We start from the raw sequence: 18,895 nt of genomic DNA, 5'->3' as shown, positions 1-18,895 counted from the left end.
CTCTCTTCTTCTCCATCTCTCCCTCTCTTCTCTCCATCTCTCCCTCTCTTCTCCTCTCCATCTCTCTCTCTCCTCTCCATCTCTCCCTCTTCTTCTCCATCTCTCCCTCTCTTCTCTCCATCTCTCCCTCTCTTCTCCTCTCCATCTCTCTCTCTCCTCTCCATCTCTCCCTCTCTTCTTCTCCATCTCTCTCTCTCTCTCTCCATCTCTCCCTCTCTTCTTCTCCATCTCTCCCTCTCTTCTCTCCATCTCTCCCTCTCTTCTCCTCTCCATCTCTCTCTCTCTCCTCTCCATCTCTCTCTCTCTCCATCTCTCCCTCTCTTCTTCTCCATCTCCTCTCCCCTTCTCTTCTCCTCCATCTCTCTCTCTCCTCTCCATCTATCGCTCTCCTCCTCCCTCACTCCACTGTGTAAGGCCACATTTAATCTCTGTCCTCTCAGGAAGCCTCTCGTAGCCTTATAAGCTAACAGGCCACGTCAGCACAGGTCTTAGTTTCAACACGGAGTGGTTAATCAACACCCAGGGATGTCTGAGGCAGAGACGACTGAAGATGGATGGACACAGTGATTGGCCTGGTCCAGTCCTGGAGGGCCACCCAGTGTGTGAAGAAACAGCTGACAGAAGGAGAAGGTTATGACCCACCCTAGTCTGACCCAGCTGGCCTATAGACAGTGAGACAATCTCTACGGCATTTCCTTTATTCCTCGCGTCCTTCTCAAAACCCCATTGGATGAGAAGGTCAAAGAGGTCCCTCTCCCCTCTAAGGAGAGAGGGCGCAGGGAATCAAGGCAACGCAAATGAGATTTTCCCCGTGTCTAGAATGATTCCTAAATCAATTCCCACATTCGCTTGCTGCTTCTCCTCGTAACCTGTAAACCCGCCTATGATGTAGTCAGACCACACACACACACACACACACACACACACACACACACACACACACACACACACACACACACACACACACACACACACACACACACACACACACACACACACACACACACACACACACACACACACACACACACACACACACACACTCTCTCTTACCTGTACCCATCGATGCAGCTGGCGTTGATGTAGTCAGACCCCTCCACTCCTCTGATAGGCTGCAGACACACGCGTGTTGACTCGAAGGGCATGATATTCACCAGCCGGTTCTTGAACTTATTGCAGGGCAGGTTGGCACTGATGAACCTGGAGGTGTGGGCTTTGGAGTTAGCCAGTCTCTGTGTGAGAGGGAGGGAATACGGAGAGGAGAAGAGGAGAACGGGAGAGAACAGGAGGAGAGAGAAGGGAGATAAGGAAGAGGAGAGAGAAGGAGGAGAGAGAGAAGGAGGAGAGAGAAGGGAGATAAGGAAGAGGAGAGAAAAGGAGAAGAGAGAGAAGGGAGATAATAGAGAAAAGGAGGAGAGAGCGAAGGGAGATAAGGAAGAGGAGAGAAAAGGAGGAGAGAGCGAAGGGAGATAAGGAAGAGGAGAGAAAAGGAGGAGAGAGCGAAGGGAGATAAGAAAGAGGAGAGAAAAGGAGGAGAGAGAGAATGGAGATAAGGAAGAGGAGAGAAAAGGAGGAGAGAGAGAAGGGAGATAAGGAAGAGGAGAGAAAAGGAGGAGAGAGCGAAGGGAGATAAGGAAGAGGAGAGAAAAGGAGGAGAGAGAGAATGGAGATAAGGAAGAGGAGAGAAAAGGAGGAGGGGAGAGAAGGGAGATAAGAAAGAGGAGAGAAAAGGAGGAGGGGAGAGAAGGGAGATAATAGAGAAAAGGAGGAGGGGAGAGAAGGGAGATAAGGAAGAGGAGAGAGAAGGAGGAGAGAGAAGGAGATAAGGAAGGAGAGAAGGAGGAGGGGAGAGAAGGGAGATAGGGAAGGAGAGAAGGAGGAGGGAGAGAAGGAGGTAGAGAGAAAAGGAGGAGGGGAGAGGGTATCACTCACATGTACTTCACTTTATTGTGTTTCTTTAACAGGGACTCATTAATGTATATCACAGTAATAGCAGCAGGACTTTACTGACAGTGACAGTAAGGCATGGTGTGTATAAAATGGTTGTAATGGCTATAGTAGATGGTGGTGGGTGTCCGCAGAGCTGGCAGAGCCTGCTGGAGAGATGGGAGTGGGGAGGCGTGACTGGCTCAGTACGGGACCTGGCAGCTCTCACACCACAGATGGACATCACAGGAGAGAGTGGACAGACCTGGTGTTACTCTGTGTGGGGTGGCCAGACTGCCTGGGCTTGAACGGCAGGGCTGTAAGTCCCACAATCACCATCGCTCTTCTCCCCCCCCCTCCCAGTCTCCCCCTCTCTCGCCTTCTACCACTGGAAGAGCTACAGAGCACTGGAGACCATGTAAACAGGACCTTCATGACTCTATTTAGTAAATCGTACATAGATGCTGTCTTACCCTTTTTGCGCTATCGCTTTACTTGACACCCAGTGTCATAACACATTATGACACATTCATAACCATGTCATAACAGCTGACATAACGCTGTCGTGACCCATATATTTACACCTGACGTGACAATGTACAGTGATATTTTATGGCTGGTTATGACACCTACATAAAAGTGTCAAAATCCACATATATTTAAATTTGTTTTCCCCCCTTCCCACGAAATGTGAAAGTTTGTTTCTTACGTCCTTTGTTGTTGTAATTAATTCTTGATGGTAAAACGATTGTGGGGGCTATTTTGTTAGACTTCAATGTCGGCGTTTGACGTTATCGATCATAGTCTGCTGCTGGAAAAACATATGTGTTATGGCTTTACACCCCCTGCTGTAATGTGGATAAAGAGTTACCTGTCTAACAGAACACAGAGGGGGTTCTTTAATGGAAGCCTCTCAAATATAATCCAGGTAGAATCAGGAATTCCCCAGGGCAGCTGTTTAGGCCCTTTGCTTTTTCAATTTTTTTACTAATGACATGCCACTGACTAAGTAAAGCCAGTGTGTCTATGTATGTGGATGACTCAACACTATACACATCAGACACGACAGCGACTGAAATGACTGCAACACTTAACAAAGAGCTGCAGTTAGCTTCAGAGTGGGTGGCAAGGAATAAATATTTCTAAAACTAAAAGCATTGCATTTGGGACAAAACAGTCACTAAACCCTGAACCTCAACCTAAATCTTGTAATGAATAATGTGGAAATTGAGCAAGTTGAGGTGACTAAACTGCCTGGAGAAACCCTGGATTGTAAACTGTCATGGTCAAAACATATTGATGCTGTAGTAGCTAAGATGGGGAGTCTGTCCATAATAAAGCGATGCTCTGTCTTCTTATCAACAAGGCAGGTCCTACAGGTCCTGGTTTTGTCGCACGTGGACTAATGTTCAGTCATGTGGTCAGGAGCCACAAAGAGGGACTTAGGAAAATTACAATTGGCTCAGAACAGGGCAGCAAGGCGGGTCCTGGTCCTCAGAACAGGGCAGCACGGCTGGTCCTCAGAACAAGGCAGCACGGCTGGCCCTCAGAACAGGGCAGCACGGCTGGTCCTCAGAACAGGGCAGCACAGCTGGCCCTCAGAACAGGGCAGCACGGCTGACCCTCAGAACAGGGCAGCACGGCTGACCCTCAGAACAGGGCAGCACGGCTGACCCTCAGAACAGGGCAGCACGGCTGGCCCTCAGAACAGGGCAGCACGGCTGACCCTCAGAACAGGGCAGCACGGCTGACCCTTAGAACAGGGCAGCACGGCTGGCCCTCAGAACAGGGCAGCACGGCTGGCCCTCAGAACAGGGCAGCACGGCTGGCCCTTAGAACAGGGCAGCACGGCTGGCCCTTAGAACAGGGCAGCACGGCTGGTCCTCAGAACAGGGCAGCACGGCCGGTCCTCAGAACAGGGCAGCACGGCTGGCCCTCAGAACAGGGCAGCACGGCTGGCCCTCAGAACAGGGCAGCACGGCTGGCCCTTAGAACAGGGCAGCACGGCTGGCCCTTAGAACAGGGCAGCACGGCTGGCCCTTAGAACAGGGCAGCACGGCCGGTCCTCAGAACAGGGCAGCACGGCTGACCCTCAGAACAGGGCAGCACGGCTGACCCTCAGAACAGGGCAGCACGGCCGGTCCTCAGAACAGGGCAGCACGGCTGGTCCTCAGAACAGGGCAGCACGGCTGGCCCTTAGAACAGGGCAGCACGGCTGGCCCTTAGAACAGGGCAGCACGGCCGGTCCTCAGAACAGGGCAGCACGGCTGACCCTCAGAACAGGGCAGCACGGCTGACCCTCAGAACAGGGCAGCACGGCCGGTCCTCAGAACAGGGCAGCACGGCTGGTCCTCAGAACAGGGCAGCACGGCTGGTCCTCAGAACAGGGCAGCACGGCCGGTCCTCAGAACAGGGCAGCACGGCTGGTCCTCAGAACAGGGCAGCACGGCTGGCCCTCAGAACAGGGCAGCACGGCTGGTCCTCAGAACAGGGCAGCACGGCTGGCCCTCAGAACAGGGCAGCACGGCTGGCCCTCAGAACAGGGCAGCACGGCCGGTCCTCAGAACAGGGCAGCACGGCTGGCCCTCAGAACAGGGCAGCACGGCTGGCCCTCAGAACAGGGCAGCACGGCCGGTCCTCAGAACAGGGCAGCACGGCTGGCCCTCAGAACAGGGCAGCACGGCTGGTCCTCAGAACAGGGCAGCACGGCCGGTCCTCAGAACAGGGCAGCACGGCTGGCCCTCAGAACAGGGCAGCACGGCCGGTCCTCAGAACAGGGCAGCACGGCTGGCCCTCAGAACAGGGCAGCACGGCTGGCCCTCAGAACAGGGCAGCACGGCTGGCCCTCAGAACAGGGCAGCACGGCTGGCCCTCAGAACAGGGCAGCACGGCTGGTCCTCAGAACAGGGCAGCACGGCTGGTCCTCAGAACAGGGCAGCACGGCTGGTCCTCAGAACAGGGCAGCACGGCTGGCCCTCAGAACAGGGCAGCACGGCCGACCCTCAGAACAGGGCAGCACGGCCGGCCCTCAGAACAGGGCAGCACGGCTGACCCTCAGAACAGGGCAGCACGGCTGGTCCTCAGAACAGGGCAGCACGGCTGGTCCTCAGAACAGGGCAGCACGGCTGGTCCTCAGAACAGGGCAGCACGGCTGGTCCTCAGAACAGGGCAGCACGGCTGGCCCTCAGAACAGGGCAGCACGGCTGGTCATTGGATGAACACAGAGAGCAAACATTAATAATATGCATGTCAGTCTCTCCTGGATCAAAGTGGAGGAGAGATTGACTTCATCAATACTTGTATTTGTGAGAGGTATTGACATGTTGAAGGCACTGAGCTGTCTGTCTAAACGACTAGCACACAGCTCAGACACCCATACATACCCCACAAGACAAGCCACCAGAGGTCTCTTCACAGTCCCCAAGTCCAGAACAAACTATTGGAGGCACACAGTACTACATAGAGACATGACTACATGGAACTCTATTCCACAGTACTACATAGAGCCACGACTACATGGAACTCTATTCCACAGTACTACATAGAGCCATGACTACATGGAACTCTATTCCACAGTACTACATAGAGCCATGACTACATGTAACTCTATTCCACAGTACTACATAGAGCCATGACTACATGTAACTCTATTCCACAGTACTACATAGAGCCATGACTACATGTAACTCTATTCCACAGTACTACATAGAGCCATGACTACATGTAACTCTATTCCACAGTACTACATAGAGCCATGACTACATGTAACTCTATTCCACAGTACTACATAGAGCCATGACTACATGTAACTCTATTCCACAGTACTACATAGAGCCATGACTACATGTAACTCTATTCCACAGTACTACGTAGAGCCATGACTACATGGAACTCTATTCCACAATACTAGATAGAGCCATGACTACATGGAACTCTATTCCACAGTACTACATAGAGCCATGACTACATGGAACTCTATTCCACATCAGGTAACAGATTTTTATTTAACCTTATTTATCTAGGCAAGTAAGTTAAGAACAAATTCTTTACAATGACGGCCTATCAAAAGGCCTCCTGCGGGGACGGGGGCTGGGAATGGATGTGGGTACGCAGCCCCCCGAGCCACTGCAGCCCATTATGATGAGTTCCCATCTTTGTTGTGGCCCCGCCCCCTTCCTTCAAAGTTGCCCATCCCTGAACTACACTGTCCAATCACAGGAGGAGGAAGGAGGGTGAGGGACCAATGAGGTAACAGATCTGAAAACATCCCCACTGTCACTGTCCAATCACAGGAGGAGGAAGGAGGGTGAGGGACCAATGAGGTAACAGATCTGAAAACATCCCCACTGTCACTGTCCAATCACAGGAGTAGCGGCTCCACCTCAACATCTGATAGGCCGGGTGGAATCCTCAACTAGGAATGATCTCTCTTTTGAAGAACACATCAAGACCATTTCGAGGATAGCTTTTTTCCATCTACGTAACATTGCAAAAATCAGAAACTTTCTGTCCAAAAATGATGCAGAAAAATTAATCCATGCTTTTGTCACTTCTAGGTTAGACTACTGCAATGCTCTATTTTCCGGCTACCCGGATAAAGCACTAAATAAACTTCAGTTAGTGCTAAATACGGCTGCTAGAATCCTGACTAGAACCAAAAAATTTGATCATATTACTCCAGTGCTAGCCTCTCTACACTGGCTTCCTGTCAAAGCAAGGGCTGATTTCAAGGTTTTACTGCTAACCTACAAAGCATTACATGGGCTTGCTCCTACCTACCTCTCTGATTTGGTCCTGCCGTACATACCTATACGTACGCTACGGTCACAAGACGCAGGCCTCCTAATTGTCCCTAGAATTTCTAAGCAAACAGCTGGAGGCAGGGCTTTCTCCTATAGAGCTCCATTTTTATGGAACGGTCTGCCTACCCATGTCAGAGACGCAAACTCGGTCTCAACCTTTAAGTCTTTACTGAAGACTCATCTCTTCAGTGGGTCATATGATTGAGTGTAGTCTGGCCCAGGAGTGGGAAGGTGAACGGAAAGGCTCTGGAGCAACGAACCGCCCTTGCTGTCTCTGCCTGGCCGGTTCCCCTTTTTCCACTGGGATTCTCTGCCTCTAGCCCTGTTACGGGGCTGAGTCACTGGCTTGCTGGGGCTCTCTCGTGCCGTCCCTGGGGGGGGTGCGTCACCTGGGTGGGTTGATTCACTGTTGTGGTCGGCCTGTCTGGGTCCCCCCTTGGGTTGTACCGTGTCGGAGATCTTTGTGGGCTATACTCGGCCTTGTCTCAGGATGGTAAGTTGGTGGTTGAAGATTTCCCTCTAGTGGTGTGGGGGCTGTGCTTTGGCAAAGTGGGTGGGGTTATATCCTTCCTGTTTGGCCCTGTCCGGGGTGTCCTCGGATGGGGCCACAGTGTCTCCTGACCCCTCCTGTCTCAGCCTCCAGTATTTATGCTGCAGTAGTTTATGTGTCGGGGGCTAGGGTCAGTTTGTTTATCTGGAGTACTTCTCCTGTCCTATTCGGTGTCCTGTGTAAATCTAAGTGTGCGTTCTCTAATTCTCTCCTTCTCTCTTTCTTTCTCTCTCTCGGAGGACCTGAGCCCTAGAACCATGCCCCAGGACTACCTGACATGATGACTCCTTGCTGTCCCCAGTCCACCTGGCCATGCTGCTGCTCCAGTTTCAACTGGCCTGGGCCCTAGGACCATGTCCCAGGACTACCTGACATGAGGACTCCTTGCTGTCCCCAGTGCACCTGGCCATGCTCCTGCTCCAGTTTCAACTGTTCTGCCTTACTATTATTCAACCATGCTGGTCATTTATGAACATTTGAACATCTTGGCCACGTTCTGTTATAATCTCCACCCGGCACAGCCGGAAGAGGACTGGCCACCCCACATATGCTCTCTCTAATTCTCTCTTTCTTTCTCTCTCTCGGAGGACCTGAGCCCTAGGACCGTGCCCCAGGACTACCTGACATGATGGCTCCTTGCTGTCCCCAGTCCACCTGACTGTGCTGCTGCTCCAGTTTCAACTGTTCTGCCTTATTATTATTTGACCATGCTGGTCATTTATGAACATTTGAACATCTTGGTCATGTTCTGTTATAATCTCTACCCGGCACAGCCAGAAGAGGACTGGCCACCCCACATAGCCCGGTTCCTCTCTAGGTTTCTTCCTAGGTTTTGGCCTTTCTAGGGAGTTTTTCCTAGCCACCGTGCTTTTACACCTGCATTGTTTGCTGTTTGGGGTTTTAGGCTGGGTTTCTGTACAGCACTTTGAGATATCAGCTGACGTACGAAGGGCTATATAAATAAATTTGATTTGATTTGATTTGAATGTATTGGGGAACAATGGCATACACCTATCCAATCCGTTTCTGATCTACGTGTCTAAAGGACCATTTTCATTATGATGATGATGATGGCGATGAAGATTCTACATATTATTATTCTTATATATATTAATATTACCTTAAACTCCAGCTCCATGGCGGTGACGGTCTCCCCTGTGGGCGGCTGGGTGAGTTTCTGGATGTGTGCGTACAGATTGCGTGCGGGGACCTCAGTGAGGCCACAGGTGGCTGCCTCTAGCAGGGCCTCGTGGATGAAGACATATTGGTCCTCAGTCTGCACCATGTAGTTCCTCTGAGCTCTCATACACGTCACATGACCGTAGATATCCACCGACTTCTCATGCTTCATACGCTCCAGCATGGCCTCGATCACGATCAGGCAGCCTGTTCTACCCACGCCCGCACTGAGGGAGGAGAAAGGTTAACATTATTGGGGGTGTCTTGCTAATTGTCTATAATTCCCTCCTGTTGTCTATTCCATTTGCACCACAGCATGTGAAATGTATTGTCAATCAGTGTTGCTTCCTTTATTTTTTGAGCAGTGTGTGTATATATCTATTTTAAGCATTGGGGGGGCAGGGTATATACACACACACACACACACACACACACACACACACACACACACACACACACACACACACACACACACACACACACACACACACACACACACACACACACACACACACACACACACACACACACACACACACACACACACACGTCAAAAGTTTTAGAACACCTCCTCATTCAAGGGTTTTTCTTTATTCTTACTATTTTCTACATTGTAGAATAATAGTGAAGAAATCAAAACTATGAACACATATGGAATCATATTTTAGATTTCAGATTCTTCAAAGTAGCCACCCTTTCCCTTAACGACAGTTTTGCACCTACTAGGCATTCTCTCAACCAGCTTCATGAGGTAGTCACCTGGAATGCATTTCAATGAACAGGTGTGCCTTGTTAAAAGTTCATTTGTGGAATTTCTTTCCCTCTTATTGCGTTTGAGCCAATCAGTTGTGTTGTGACAAGGTAAAGGTGGTACACAGAACAGAGCCCTATTTGGTAAAAGACCAAAGTCCATATTATGACAAGAACAGCTCAAATAAGCAAAGAGAAACGACAGTCCCATCATCACTTTAAGACATGAAGGTCAATCAATACGGAAACATTTCAAGAACTTTTAAAGTTTCTTCAAGTTCAGTCGCAAAAACGGTATAGTTTACCTGCAGTGTACCACCATGGGCCCAGCGTCAGGGGGGTTGCAGGCTTTGACCCGTCGTAGGAAGGCCAGGATAGGGGTGGGGTACTCTGGTACCCCGTGGTCCGGCCAGGCCATGAACTGAAACTGACGAATCTCACGCTTCTCACTGGAACCATTCTGGAGGAGAAAACCCGGAGAAAATCAACGAAAGGGAAAAAATTGTTAATGGTGTTCATTATTGTGTGTGTGTGTGTGTGTGTGTGTGTGTGTGTGTGTGTGTGTGTGTGTGTGTGTGTGTGTGTGTGTGTGTGTGTGTGTGTGTGAAGCATTTTCCAGGTGGCTAGCAGAGGGGTTAGAAATGAAAATGAAACCAACCAACCATCCCGCTGGTCTGAGAGGTGAGTTGGTAGAATGATAAGTTGTGATGGAGGGATGCAATGGAATGAAGAAGAATGAATGAAAGAGAGAATGAAAAAGACAGGTGATTCCATACACTAGGGATGGGGAGAGGGAGAGACAGAGAGCGAGAGAGGGAGAAACAGAGATCAAGAGAGAGAGAAACAGATTGAGAGAGAGCGAGAGAAACAGATTGAGAGAGAGCGAGAGAAACAGATTGAGAGAGAGCGAGAGAAACAGATTGAGAGAGAGCGAGAGAAACAGATTGAGAGAGAGCGAGAGAAACAGATTGAGAGAGAGAGAGAAACAGATTGAGAGAGAGCGAGAGAAACAGATTGAGAGAGAGAGAGAAACAGATTGAGAGAGAGAGAGAAACAGATTGAGAGAGAGCGAGAGAAACAGATTGAGAGAGAGCGAGAGAAACAGATTGAGAGAGAGCGAGAGAAACAGATTGAGAGAGAGCGAGAGAAACAGATTGAGAGAGAGCGAGAGAAACAGATTGAGAGAGAGCGAGAGAAACAGATTGAGAGAGAGCGAGAGAAACAGATTGAGAGAGAGCGAGAGAAACAGGGAAAGAGAAAGAGAGACAGACAGAGAGAGACAGAGTTTGAGTGAAAAAGACAGACAGACAGAGAGAAAGAGAGAGACAGGGATCGAGTGAGAGAGACAGGCAGACAGAGAGAGAGAGAGAGACAGAGATCGAGTGAGAGAGACATCGAGAGCGCGCAAGAGATTGAGGGAGAAGCAGAGATCGAGAGAGAGAGACAGGCAGACAGAGAGAGAGAAACAGGGATCGAGAGAGAGAGACAGGCAGACAGAGAGACAGAGAGAGCGAGAGAAACAGGGATTGAGAGAGACAGAGAGAGCGAGAGACAGAGATTGAGTGAGAGAGACAGGATACTTGACAACAAGGACTCTGAGTCAGCTAATATAAATCTCTATAAGTCTGGAACAGTAATGGTACAGGGCAACCCCAAACAGTTTCAGCTGGACTTTCACCTAATCAAAGAATTAGCCCAGCAGGAGAAGCTCTCCCTTGAGAAAGACACCCCCACCCCCAGCGGGTAAGACCAGACCTCTACATTATATAAGCCCACAGACGAGCCACCCCCAGCGGGTCAGACCAGACCTCTACATTATATAACCCCACAAACGCGCCACCCCCAGTGGAAAGTCAACCTCCCAGCACAGAGTACTACCCTCTCATTGAAATGAAGGATAAATTCACCCAGCTGGAGGTAAGGCAGGTGGAGCTGGAACAGCAGGTGATTACACTCCAGTCAGCACAGACCCAGACAACAGTCCAGCACAACAACACTCTCTTAACCAGACCCAGAGAGCTGGAGGTGGACAGAGACATATCTGCACTCTGGACAGTGGTGAGACAAATACAACAGGAGAAAGAGGAGCAGAACAGAGCACTAGAGGAGAGGATCAGACTGCTGGAGGAGAGGGTGAGGGGGATGGCGTGTGACAGAGAACCACCTACTAGAGGGCTGGCCACCCCCACAGAGAAGCCAGCAGCACACCCGACCTCAGCACCCGACAAAAGTCTCGACACCACAGCAGAACAGTCCACACCAGACCCTGACCATAGAGTCGACACCATAGCAGAACAGTCCACACCAGACCCTGACCATAGAGTCGACACCACAGCAGAACAGTCCACACCAGACCCTGACCATAGTGTCGACGCCACAGCAGAACAGTCCACACCAGACCCGGACCATAGTGTCGACGCCACAGCAGAACAGTCCACACCAGACCCTGACCATAGTGTCGACACCACAGCAGAACAGTCCACACCAGACCCTGACCATAGCATCGACATCACAACAGAACAGTCTTTACCAAGGCCACTGCCCAAGCCTGAAGCGGGGTTGTAGTGGCTTCCTATCCTCTTTACCATAGCCACTGCCCAAGCCTGAGGCAGGGTTGTTTGGTACGCATACAGTCCACACTCAAGGTTTCCAAACGGCCAAACATTCAATGAGATCCAGGGATATGGTGCAACAAAAATGTTTATTCTTCTTATATCTAACAAAGAAAGTATTCTCCAATCAACTTAAAGTATAGAATACTTGATATGGAAGATTCATATTATGACCTGTCTGTATGGTCAAAAAACTATACCGCTCCCGCATCTAGCAAGGACTCCCTCCCCCGAAGGCCCAACTTCCTGCCTTTATCCTAACACACTTACCACCATACAATGAATAGGCAAGAGGGGGAGCCAAAAACTGAGTTGAATATATCCCAATCAGGTAAATATAAATCATAAAGGTACGTACCTAATATTTCATCATGTACATTTATATTTAATATATTTACACAAATGTACATGGAGCTCGGTATGTTCAGTCTTTTATACAAATATGTCCAAATCGGCTCTAACAAACCAGCCCCTAATTGTTGACTGCACTGAATGCACAACAATTACTTAATATTCAAACGTAGAGCCAACACACAAAACGTTCTATACCAGAGCACTATTACAGTTCATAGCTATATACAAATATACAAGGTACCATATAGGAAAACAGTCCATAGATCTCAGTCTGAGTTGAAGTGTAAAGATGTTCAACTTCCAAAAATGTATGACTATGACATCAAAGAATGTAAGAGTACGACATCAACGAATCAGAGGTGCACGTGATTCTAAGATGGAGCACTGTGTGTGTGTGTGTGTGTGTGTATGTCACTACGTCGCCTCAAGGAGCAGACAGAGTTTATTGATAGGTCTGTGTAAGATATTGGTCTTAGTCTTAACCATGACGCTCTGGACAAGACCTTTGGCCCCTGGCAACGCCTCCACCACACGCCCCCATTAGCCAAGAGTTCCTTGAGGCGGTGTCATCGACAATGACCACAACTGGACTGAAGTGTCTCTTAGTTTTGTTCCACTTGTTCCGCTCCTGCATAAGTGGAAGATACTCCCTGATCCCATCTCTTCCAGAAGAGGTCACTGATATATTGTACTTGCTTCCATCTCCATAGGTCGCTTCTCTGGAATAGTCCTGGTAGCAGGACTGGCTTAGGTTTCAGATGAAGCAGATGGTTTGGAGTCAGGGGTTCTAGATCATTAGGGTGATTTGTTACAGTTGTGATTGGTCTGTGGTTCATAAATCGCCTCAACTTCACACAATGCTGTCTTGCAAAGCCTCATCATCCAGTACATGCTCTTTAAGGACTGAATAGAGGATCTTTTTCACCAATCGGATCAACCTCTCCCATACCCCCCATGGTGGGCTCCAGGGGGAGGGTTTGAATCTTGTCGTTATCCAGCTCTTTCAGAGCTTCTCCTAGCTCTCTGTGTTCCAACAAAGTTGGTGCCACTGTCTGTTCTGATACTTGTTACTGGGCCCCTTCGACAGATGAACCTGCGCAGGTCATTGATGCAGGAATCAGTATCCAGATAACTAGCAACTGTTAGATGGACAGCTCGACTCACAAGGCAAGTAAAGATCACACCATACCGCTTCACATGAACGCGGCCTCGCCCTCATCTCTATGGGGCCGAAGTAATCTATGCCCACATGGGTGAAAAGCAGCAAATCAGGTGACACCCGATCTTGTGGAAGGTCGGCCATCTTCTGTTCTCCAGCTCTTGCTTGCATCCGCCTGCAGAAGGCACAGCTCGTAAGGATCTTCCTTGCGAAGAAGTTGGCACAGGGTATCCAATATCGCTGGCAAAGTCTAGAACGCATGTGACCTCTCCCAGAGGGGCCAACCTGCTCATGGATGTGGAGTAAGATCAGTCTGGAGATGTAGGAGTCTTTGGGCAGGATCATAGGATTCTTTAGTTCCGGTAGGCATAGCAGCTTTGCTTAATCTTCCTCCCACTCTCAGAATGCCATTGTCAATAATTGGATCAAGCTTACAGATTGAGCCGCTTCTCTTGGCACATTGTTTTCCTTTCACAACTAGTGCAATTTCTTGTTTAAAGTGCTGCCGTTGCTCAAATCGAATGATGACCTTTTCTGCTTCATCTAGGTCATCCACAGACAGACTTTCTTTTCCAAACGTCAGTTTGAACTTGTCAATTTGTTCCTTCAGTGAGTTTGTCAGACTCTGATCTGATCTTGGATCAGTTTTAGAGCGAATTTCCCTTTTCTGGCTTAACTGTAGAAGAAGTCTCTTCAGTTTCAGCATCCTGCTTTCTTCAAGCTGTTCCATGTTCAATAGTACTCAATCAGTTTGCTGGTTGGACTCTTTTCTTCCACACTTGTACTGTTTACGATTACGTCTTTTCTCACCTCTGGATCATCCGGAGGTGTAATTGCGGATGTATTTTACCACAAACTGGCTGTCTGTCAAGAAAGTTGACTCCTCAATCTGGGGCTCCAACCTTAACATCCTGTCCACTCGCACTGCCAATGTTGCTGCGGAAAGTTCCAGTCTGGGGATAGTAATCTGCTTGAGTGGAGTCACCCTTGATTTCCCCAGTATGAATGCAATGTGAACCTTTTCCAGACCGTTTGTGAACGTAAGGTAGCTTGCCGTGCCATAACCTTGTTCACTTGCATCACCGAAGTGATGCAGCTGTGTGGTCTTGACTTGACAAAAGTTCTCAGGCATCATACACCTGGAATCTGGAGAGCTGGTCCAGCTCTGAGAGCCATGTCTTCCATGAAATAGAGTGTTCTTCAGGGATGACTTCGTCCCATCCACACTTTAGCTTGCAGAGCACTTGAAGAATTTGCTTTGCCTTTAATACGAATGGGGCGAGGAAACCTAATGGATCATAAATAGAGCTGACAGTTGAGAGAATACCTCTTCTTGTAAGGGGTCTGTTCTTGACAGTGACTCGGAAGGTAAATGCATCACTTTCAATGTTCCATCGGATTCCAAGTGCTCTTTCAACAGGCAGCTTTTCTCTGTCCAGGTCCAGTTCTTTTATCTGCTTGGCTTTGTGTTCATCAGGAATAGAAGCCAGCACAGTGCGGTTGTTGCTGACCCACTTGGTCAATTTGAACCCACCCTGAGAGCACACATCCCTGAGGTTTTTTTGTGAGAGCTATGGCTTGTTCTTCTGACTTGAGGCAGTCATCAACATAGAAGTTGGACTTGACTGTTTGAATCACCTCTTCATCGTACCTCTCACAGTTGTCTCCTGCAGTCTTTCATCAGTGCAAAGTTTGCACAACTTGGAGAGGATATAGCACCGAAAAGATGTACCATCATTCTGTACTCCTTCAATCTTTTGTTAGTATCACCGTCCGGCCACCATAGGAATCGCAGGAAGTCTAAGTAATCTTCATCTTCAATCTTCATGAAAATTACATGGATGTCTGCCATCATGGCAATGTGCTCTTTCCGAAATACTAGCAAGACTCCTATAAGCGTGTTTGCCAGATCAAGGCCTTGAAGGAGTTCACTGTTAAGAGATGTACCTTTATAGGATGATGAACAGTCAAACACCACTCATATCGTTCCTTTGCGCTTATGGTGAATGCCATGGTGTGGTATGTACCATGCCTGGCCTTTCTCTCTGAGGAGCTGTTCTTGTGGTACCTTCTCGGCGTAACCTTTTGTTATCATCTCTTCCATGAAGCCTTTGTACTCTGCAGCGTAACCTTTGTCCCTCTTGAACTTCCTGATAATATTTAGAGCCCGCTGCTTTGCCATGTCACAATTGTTTGGCAGGACTACATCTTTGTTGTGAAAAGGCAACGGTAAGTAGTAGTGATGGTCTTTGAGGGTTATGGAGCTTGATACGATCTCCATAAACCTACGATCCTCAGCTGACATCTCACTTTTATCTTCATACTCTCTCTCAAGGAAGTCATGGTGGTACTGATTTTCAAGAAGAACCCCCAGGTCGGCCATTGAGATACGATTGGCCATCACCGTAGGATGCCCAGATTCTTCTGCCATGGTACAATTGTTAAGAGGACCGTTCATCACCCACCCAAAGAGGGTTTTTACTGCATACGGTCCGTTGCCTTGACTATTTATGATTTTACAGGGTTCCATTGCCTTTGGAGCATTTACGCCAATCAGGAGTTCGACGTCAGCGTCAATCTCCTTCAACTGAACCTCTTTCCGGTATGGCCACCTTTTGAGATCTTTCTGGGTGGGAATATTCTCCCTTGTCACTGGGATCTTATTTTGGGTGTAGACCTTTGGTAATGCAAGAAATGTGTCGCCTTCCACATTGCCAATCTCTAATCCAGATATCTCAAACCTCTTGGTAGGACTCTCCATTATTCATTCATCATTATTATTCGCCCCATTATTTCAATCTCACTGCCTTCAGCTTGCCTCATGAGTCTCTCCGTACAAAATGTTGCTGAGCTACCAGAATCGAGAAATGTATAGGTTAACGCACAATTGCAAGTGCACAATCTGCACCGGCCCCGGTATCTTCACCAGCTTCCAGTGAAACAAGAGCACTGCTGACAGTCTCCTCCCACTTTACTGCTACACCCCTCGTATCTGCCTTCAGAGATCTAAATCTCTCTCTTCCTTCAATGTGCAGGATAGTGGGGTGCTTTCTTTGACAGATCTGACAGATCATCCTTCTTTTACATTATTTGCTTAAGTGTCCTCTCATCAAACAGCCAAAATAAAGGCCTTTTGATCTCAGAAACTCAACCTTGGCTTCGTGTGGCTGTGCCTTCACCTGTTGGCAGTCGACCAAGAAATGCTCACCTGCGCAAAATACACATGAGATACTGGGAGCATCAGAAGGGTAGGTGCCTGGTTTCTTGACTTTGAATGTTTGTTCTTTTAGAGGTTTTTCAGGGTCACAATCTGCCACTACAGCAACTGCAGTGGCAAAGCTGCTTCCCATGCTCTTGAACTGCTGTTTAAAGTCAGCTTCTGTTTTGGTTTTAAAAAGCCTTTTGTTGGACAGGGGATCTTGAATATCTCCGTATAACGGATCCTGCAGTATTTTGGCCTGTTTTTCCATGAACGTCACAAGGTCACTGAACTGAACTGGGCCCTCAGGTGGCTTCTCTCTAAAATATCACATGCCGTAGACCTCCATTATTCCCTTAGTTTGTAGGGAAGTTTTGACATTATCAACTTTATGTTGGAGGGATGATTAAGCTCTTCCATGTTCTGTAGGTCTTGCATAGCGTTACAGCATCCTCTAAGATAGAGTGCATAGCCACCCAGTCCCTTTCCATCATCCGGTTTGATGTTTGTCCAGTTCCAAGCTTTTTCCATGTAAGCAGTGGTGACTTTGATTTCATTGCCAAAGTGTTCCTTTAACAACCTCTTAGCCTCTGCATAGCCTCTTCTGGCTTCCATATGCAGACAACTACGGACCAGATCATTGGGCTGACCAGAGGTGTACTGTTCCAGGTAATAGAGCCTATCCTGGTGACAGCTTGTCTTATCTTTTATACCATGCTCAAATGCACGCATGAATGGCCTAAAGTTTAGAGTTTGTGCTGTAGTACAAGGAGGTCAGCAATTTCATTCTGCCTTTGCATGACAGTAGAGAGGTTATCATGGCTGGTATTATGGCTGATACCCGCAGTGTTGATTCTGTGTTGATTGCTAGACCTCGATGTTGGCTGCTGAAGGGTGTGGTTTATGACTGTTTTCTGAATAGGTTTTGATGGCTTTGTGGTTGGTTGTTGTAAAACTCTTTGTAGTGGGGTCTTTGGAACTGCACCTAATGCAGCAAACTCAACAGGTGATGGTTCAGGTTCCTTATAGACCTCGGGTTCCTGGTTCTCATAATAAGAGTTCATTCCATCTTCTTGGCTTAGAAAATGGGCTACCACAGCATTGGGATTGAGAAGGTGACTCAACACTCTCCAGGACCTTCAGTTTGGCATTATATACTGCTATGTCCGTTTCCAGTGCCATTTTTTCCCTCCTAAAATTCAGTTGAGCTTTCTGTTGTTCCAGTTGAGCTTTCTGTTGTTCCAGTTGAGCTTCCTGTTGTCCCAGTTGAGCTTTTTGTGGTTCTAGTTGAGCTTTCTGTTGTTCCAGTTGAGCTTTCTGTTGTTCCAGTTGAGCTTTCTTTTGTTCCAGTTGAGCTTTCTGTGGTTCTAGTTGAGCTTTCTGTTGTTTCAGTTGAGCTTTCTGTGGTTCCAGTTGAGCTTTCTGTGGTTCTAGTTCAGCTTTCTGTTGTCCCAGTTGAGCTTTCTTTTGTTCCAGTTGAGCTTTCTTTTGTTCCAGTTGAGCTTTCTGTGGTTCTAGTTCAGCTTTCTGTTGTTCCAGTTGAGCTTTCTTTTGTTCCAGTTGAGCTTTCTTTTGTTCCAGTTGAGCTTTCTGTGGTTCTAGTTCAGCTTTCTGTTGTTCCAGTTGAGCTTTCTTTTGTTCCAGTTGAGCTTTCTTTTGTTCCAGTTGAGCTTTCTGTGGTTCTAGTTCAGCTTTCTGTTGTTCTTTTGTTCCAGTTGAGCTTTCTTTTGTTCCAGTTGAGCTTTCTTTCTGTTGTTCCAGTTGAGCTTTCTTTTGTTTGAGCTTTCTTTTGTTCCAGTTGAGGTTCTAGTTCAGCTGTTGGTTCTTTCGTTTGTTCCAGTTGAGCTTTCTGTGGTTCTAGTTCAGCTTTCTGTTGTTCCAGTTGAGCTTTCTTTTGTTCCAGTTGAGCTTTCTGTGGTTCCAGTTGAACTTTCTGTGGTTCTAGTTCAGCTTTCTGTTGTTCCAGTTCAGCTTTCTTTTGTTCCAGTTCTGTGGTTCCAGTTCAGCTTTCTGTTGTTCCAGTTGAGTTGGTTCCAGTTGCTTTCTGTGGTTCTAGTTCAGCTTTCTGTTGTTCAGTTCAGTTGTTCAGTTAGTTCTAGTTCAGCTTTCTGTTGTTCCAGTTCAGCTTTCTTTTGTTCCAGTTGAGCTTTCTGTGGTTCTAGTTCAGCTTTCTGTTGTTCCAGTTCAGCTTTCTTTTGTTCCAGTTGAGCTTTCTGTGGTTCTAGTTCAGCTTTCTGTTGTTCCAGTTCAGCTTTCTGTTGTTCCAGTTGAACTTTCTGTTGTTCCAGTTGAACTTTCTGTTGTTCCAGTTGACCTTTCTCCAGTTCCAGTGCATGCTTGTCCTGTAATGATGCTTGGCGAGCT

At 48.1% G+C, this 18,895-nt stretch overlaps 1 protein-coding gene across 8 annotated transcripts in view; it reads right to left on the bottom strand.

Moving 5' to 3' along the window:
* LOC124009295 (receptor-type tyrosine-protein phosphatase F) overlaps positions 1 to 18,895 on the bottom strand; it is a 462,304-nt gene that overhangs the window by 9,636 nt on the left and 433,773 nt on the right. For all 8 annotated transcript variants that reach the window (XM_046320941.1, XM_046320940.1, XM_046320945.1 and 5 more), the window contains 3 exons: positions 9,513 to 9,667; positions 8,399 to 8,684; positions 1,054 to 1,232 (listed from right to left, as the gene is read on the bottom strand). In XM_046320941.1, coding sequence (XP_046176897.1) covers positions 1,054 to 1,232; positions 8,399 to 8,684; positions 9,513 to 9,667 — 620 coding nt within the window. The remainder of the gene's footprint in view (positions 1 to 1,053; positions 1,233 to 8,398; positions 8,685 to 9,512; positions 9,668 to 18,895) is intronic.

Source organism: Oncorhynchus gorbuscha, linkage group LG22 (assembly GCF_021184085.1).
Source record: "Oncorhynchus gorbuscha isolate QuinsamMale2020 ecotype Even-year linkage group LG22, OgorEven_v1.0, whole genome shotgun sequence".
NCBI lineage: Eukaryota > Metazoa > Chordata > Actinopteri > Salmoniformes > Salmonidae > Oncorhynchus > Oncorhynchus gorbuscha.
The sequence above is the reverse complement of the archived record's forward strand: the minus strand, read 5'-3'. Positions and strand labels throughout refer to the sequence as shown.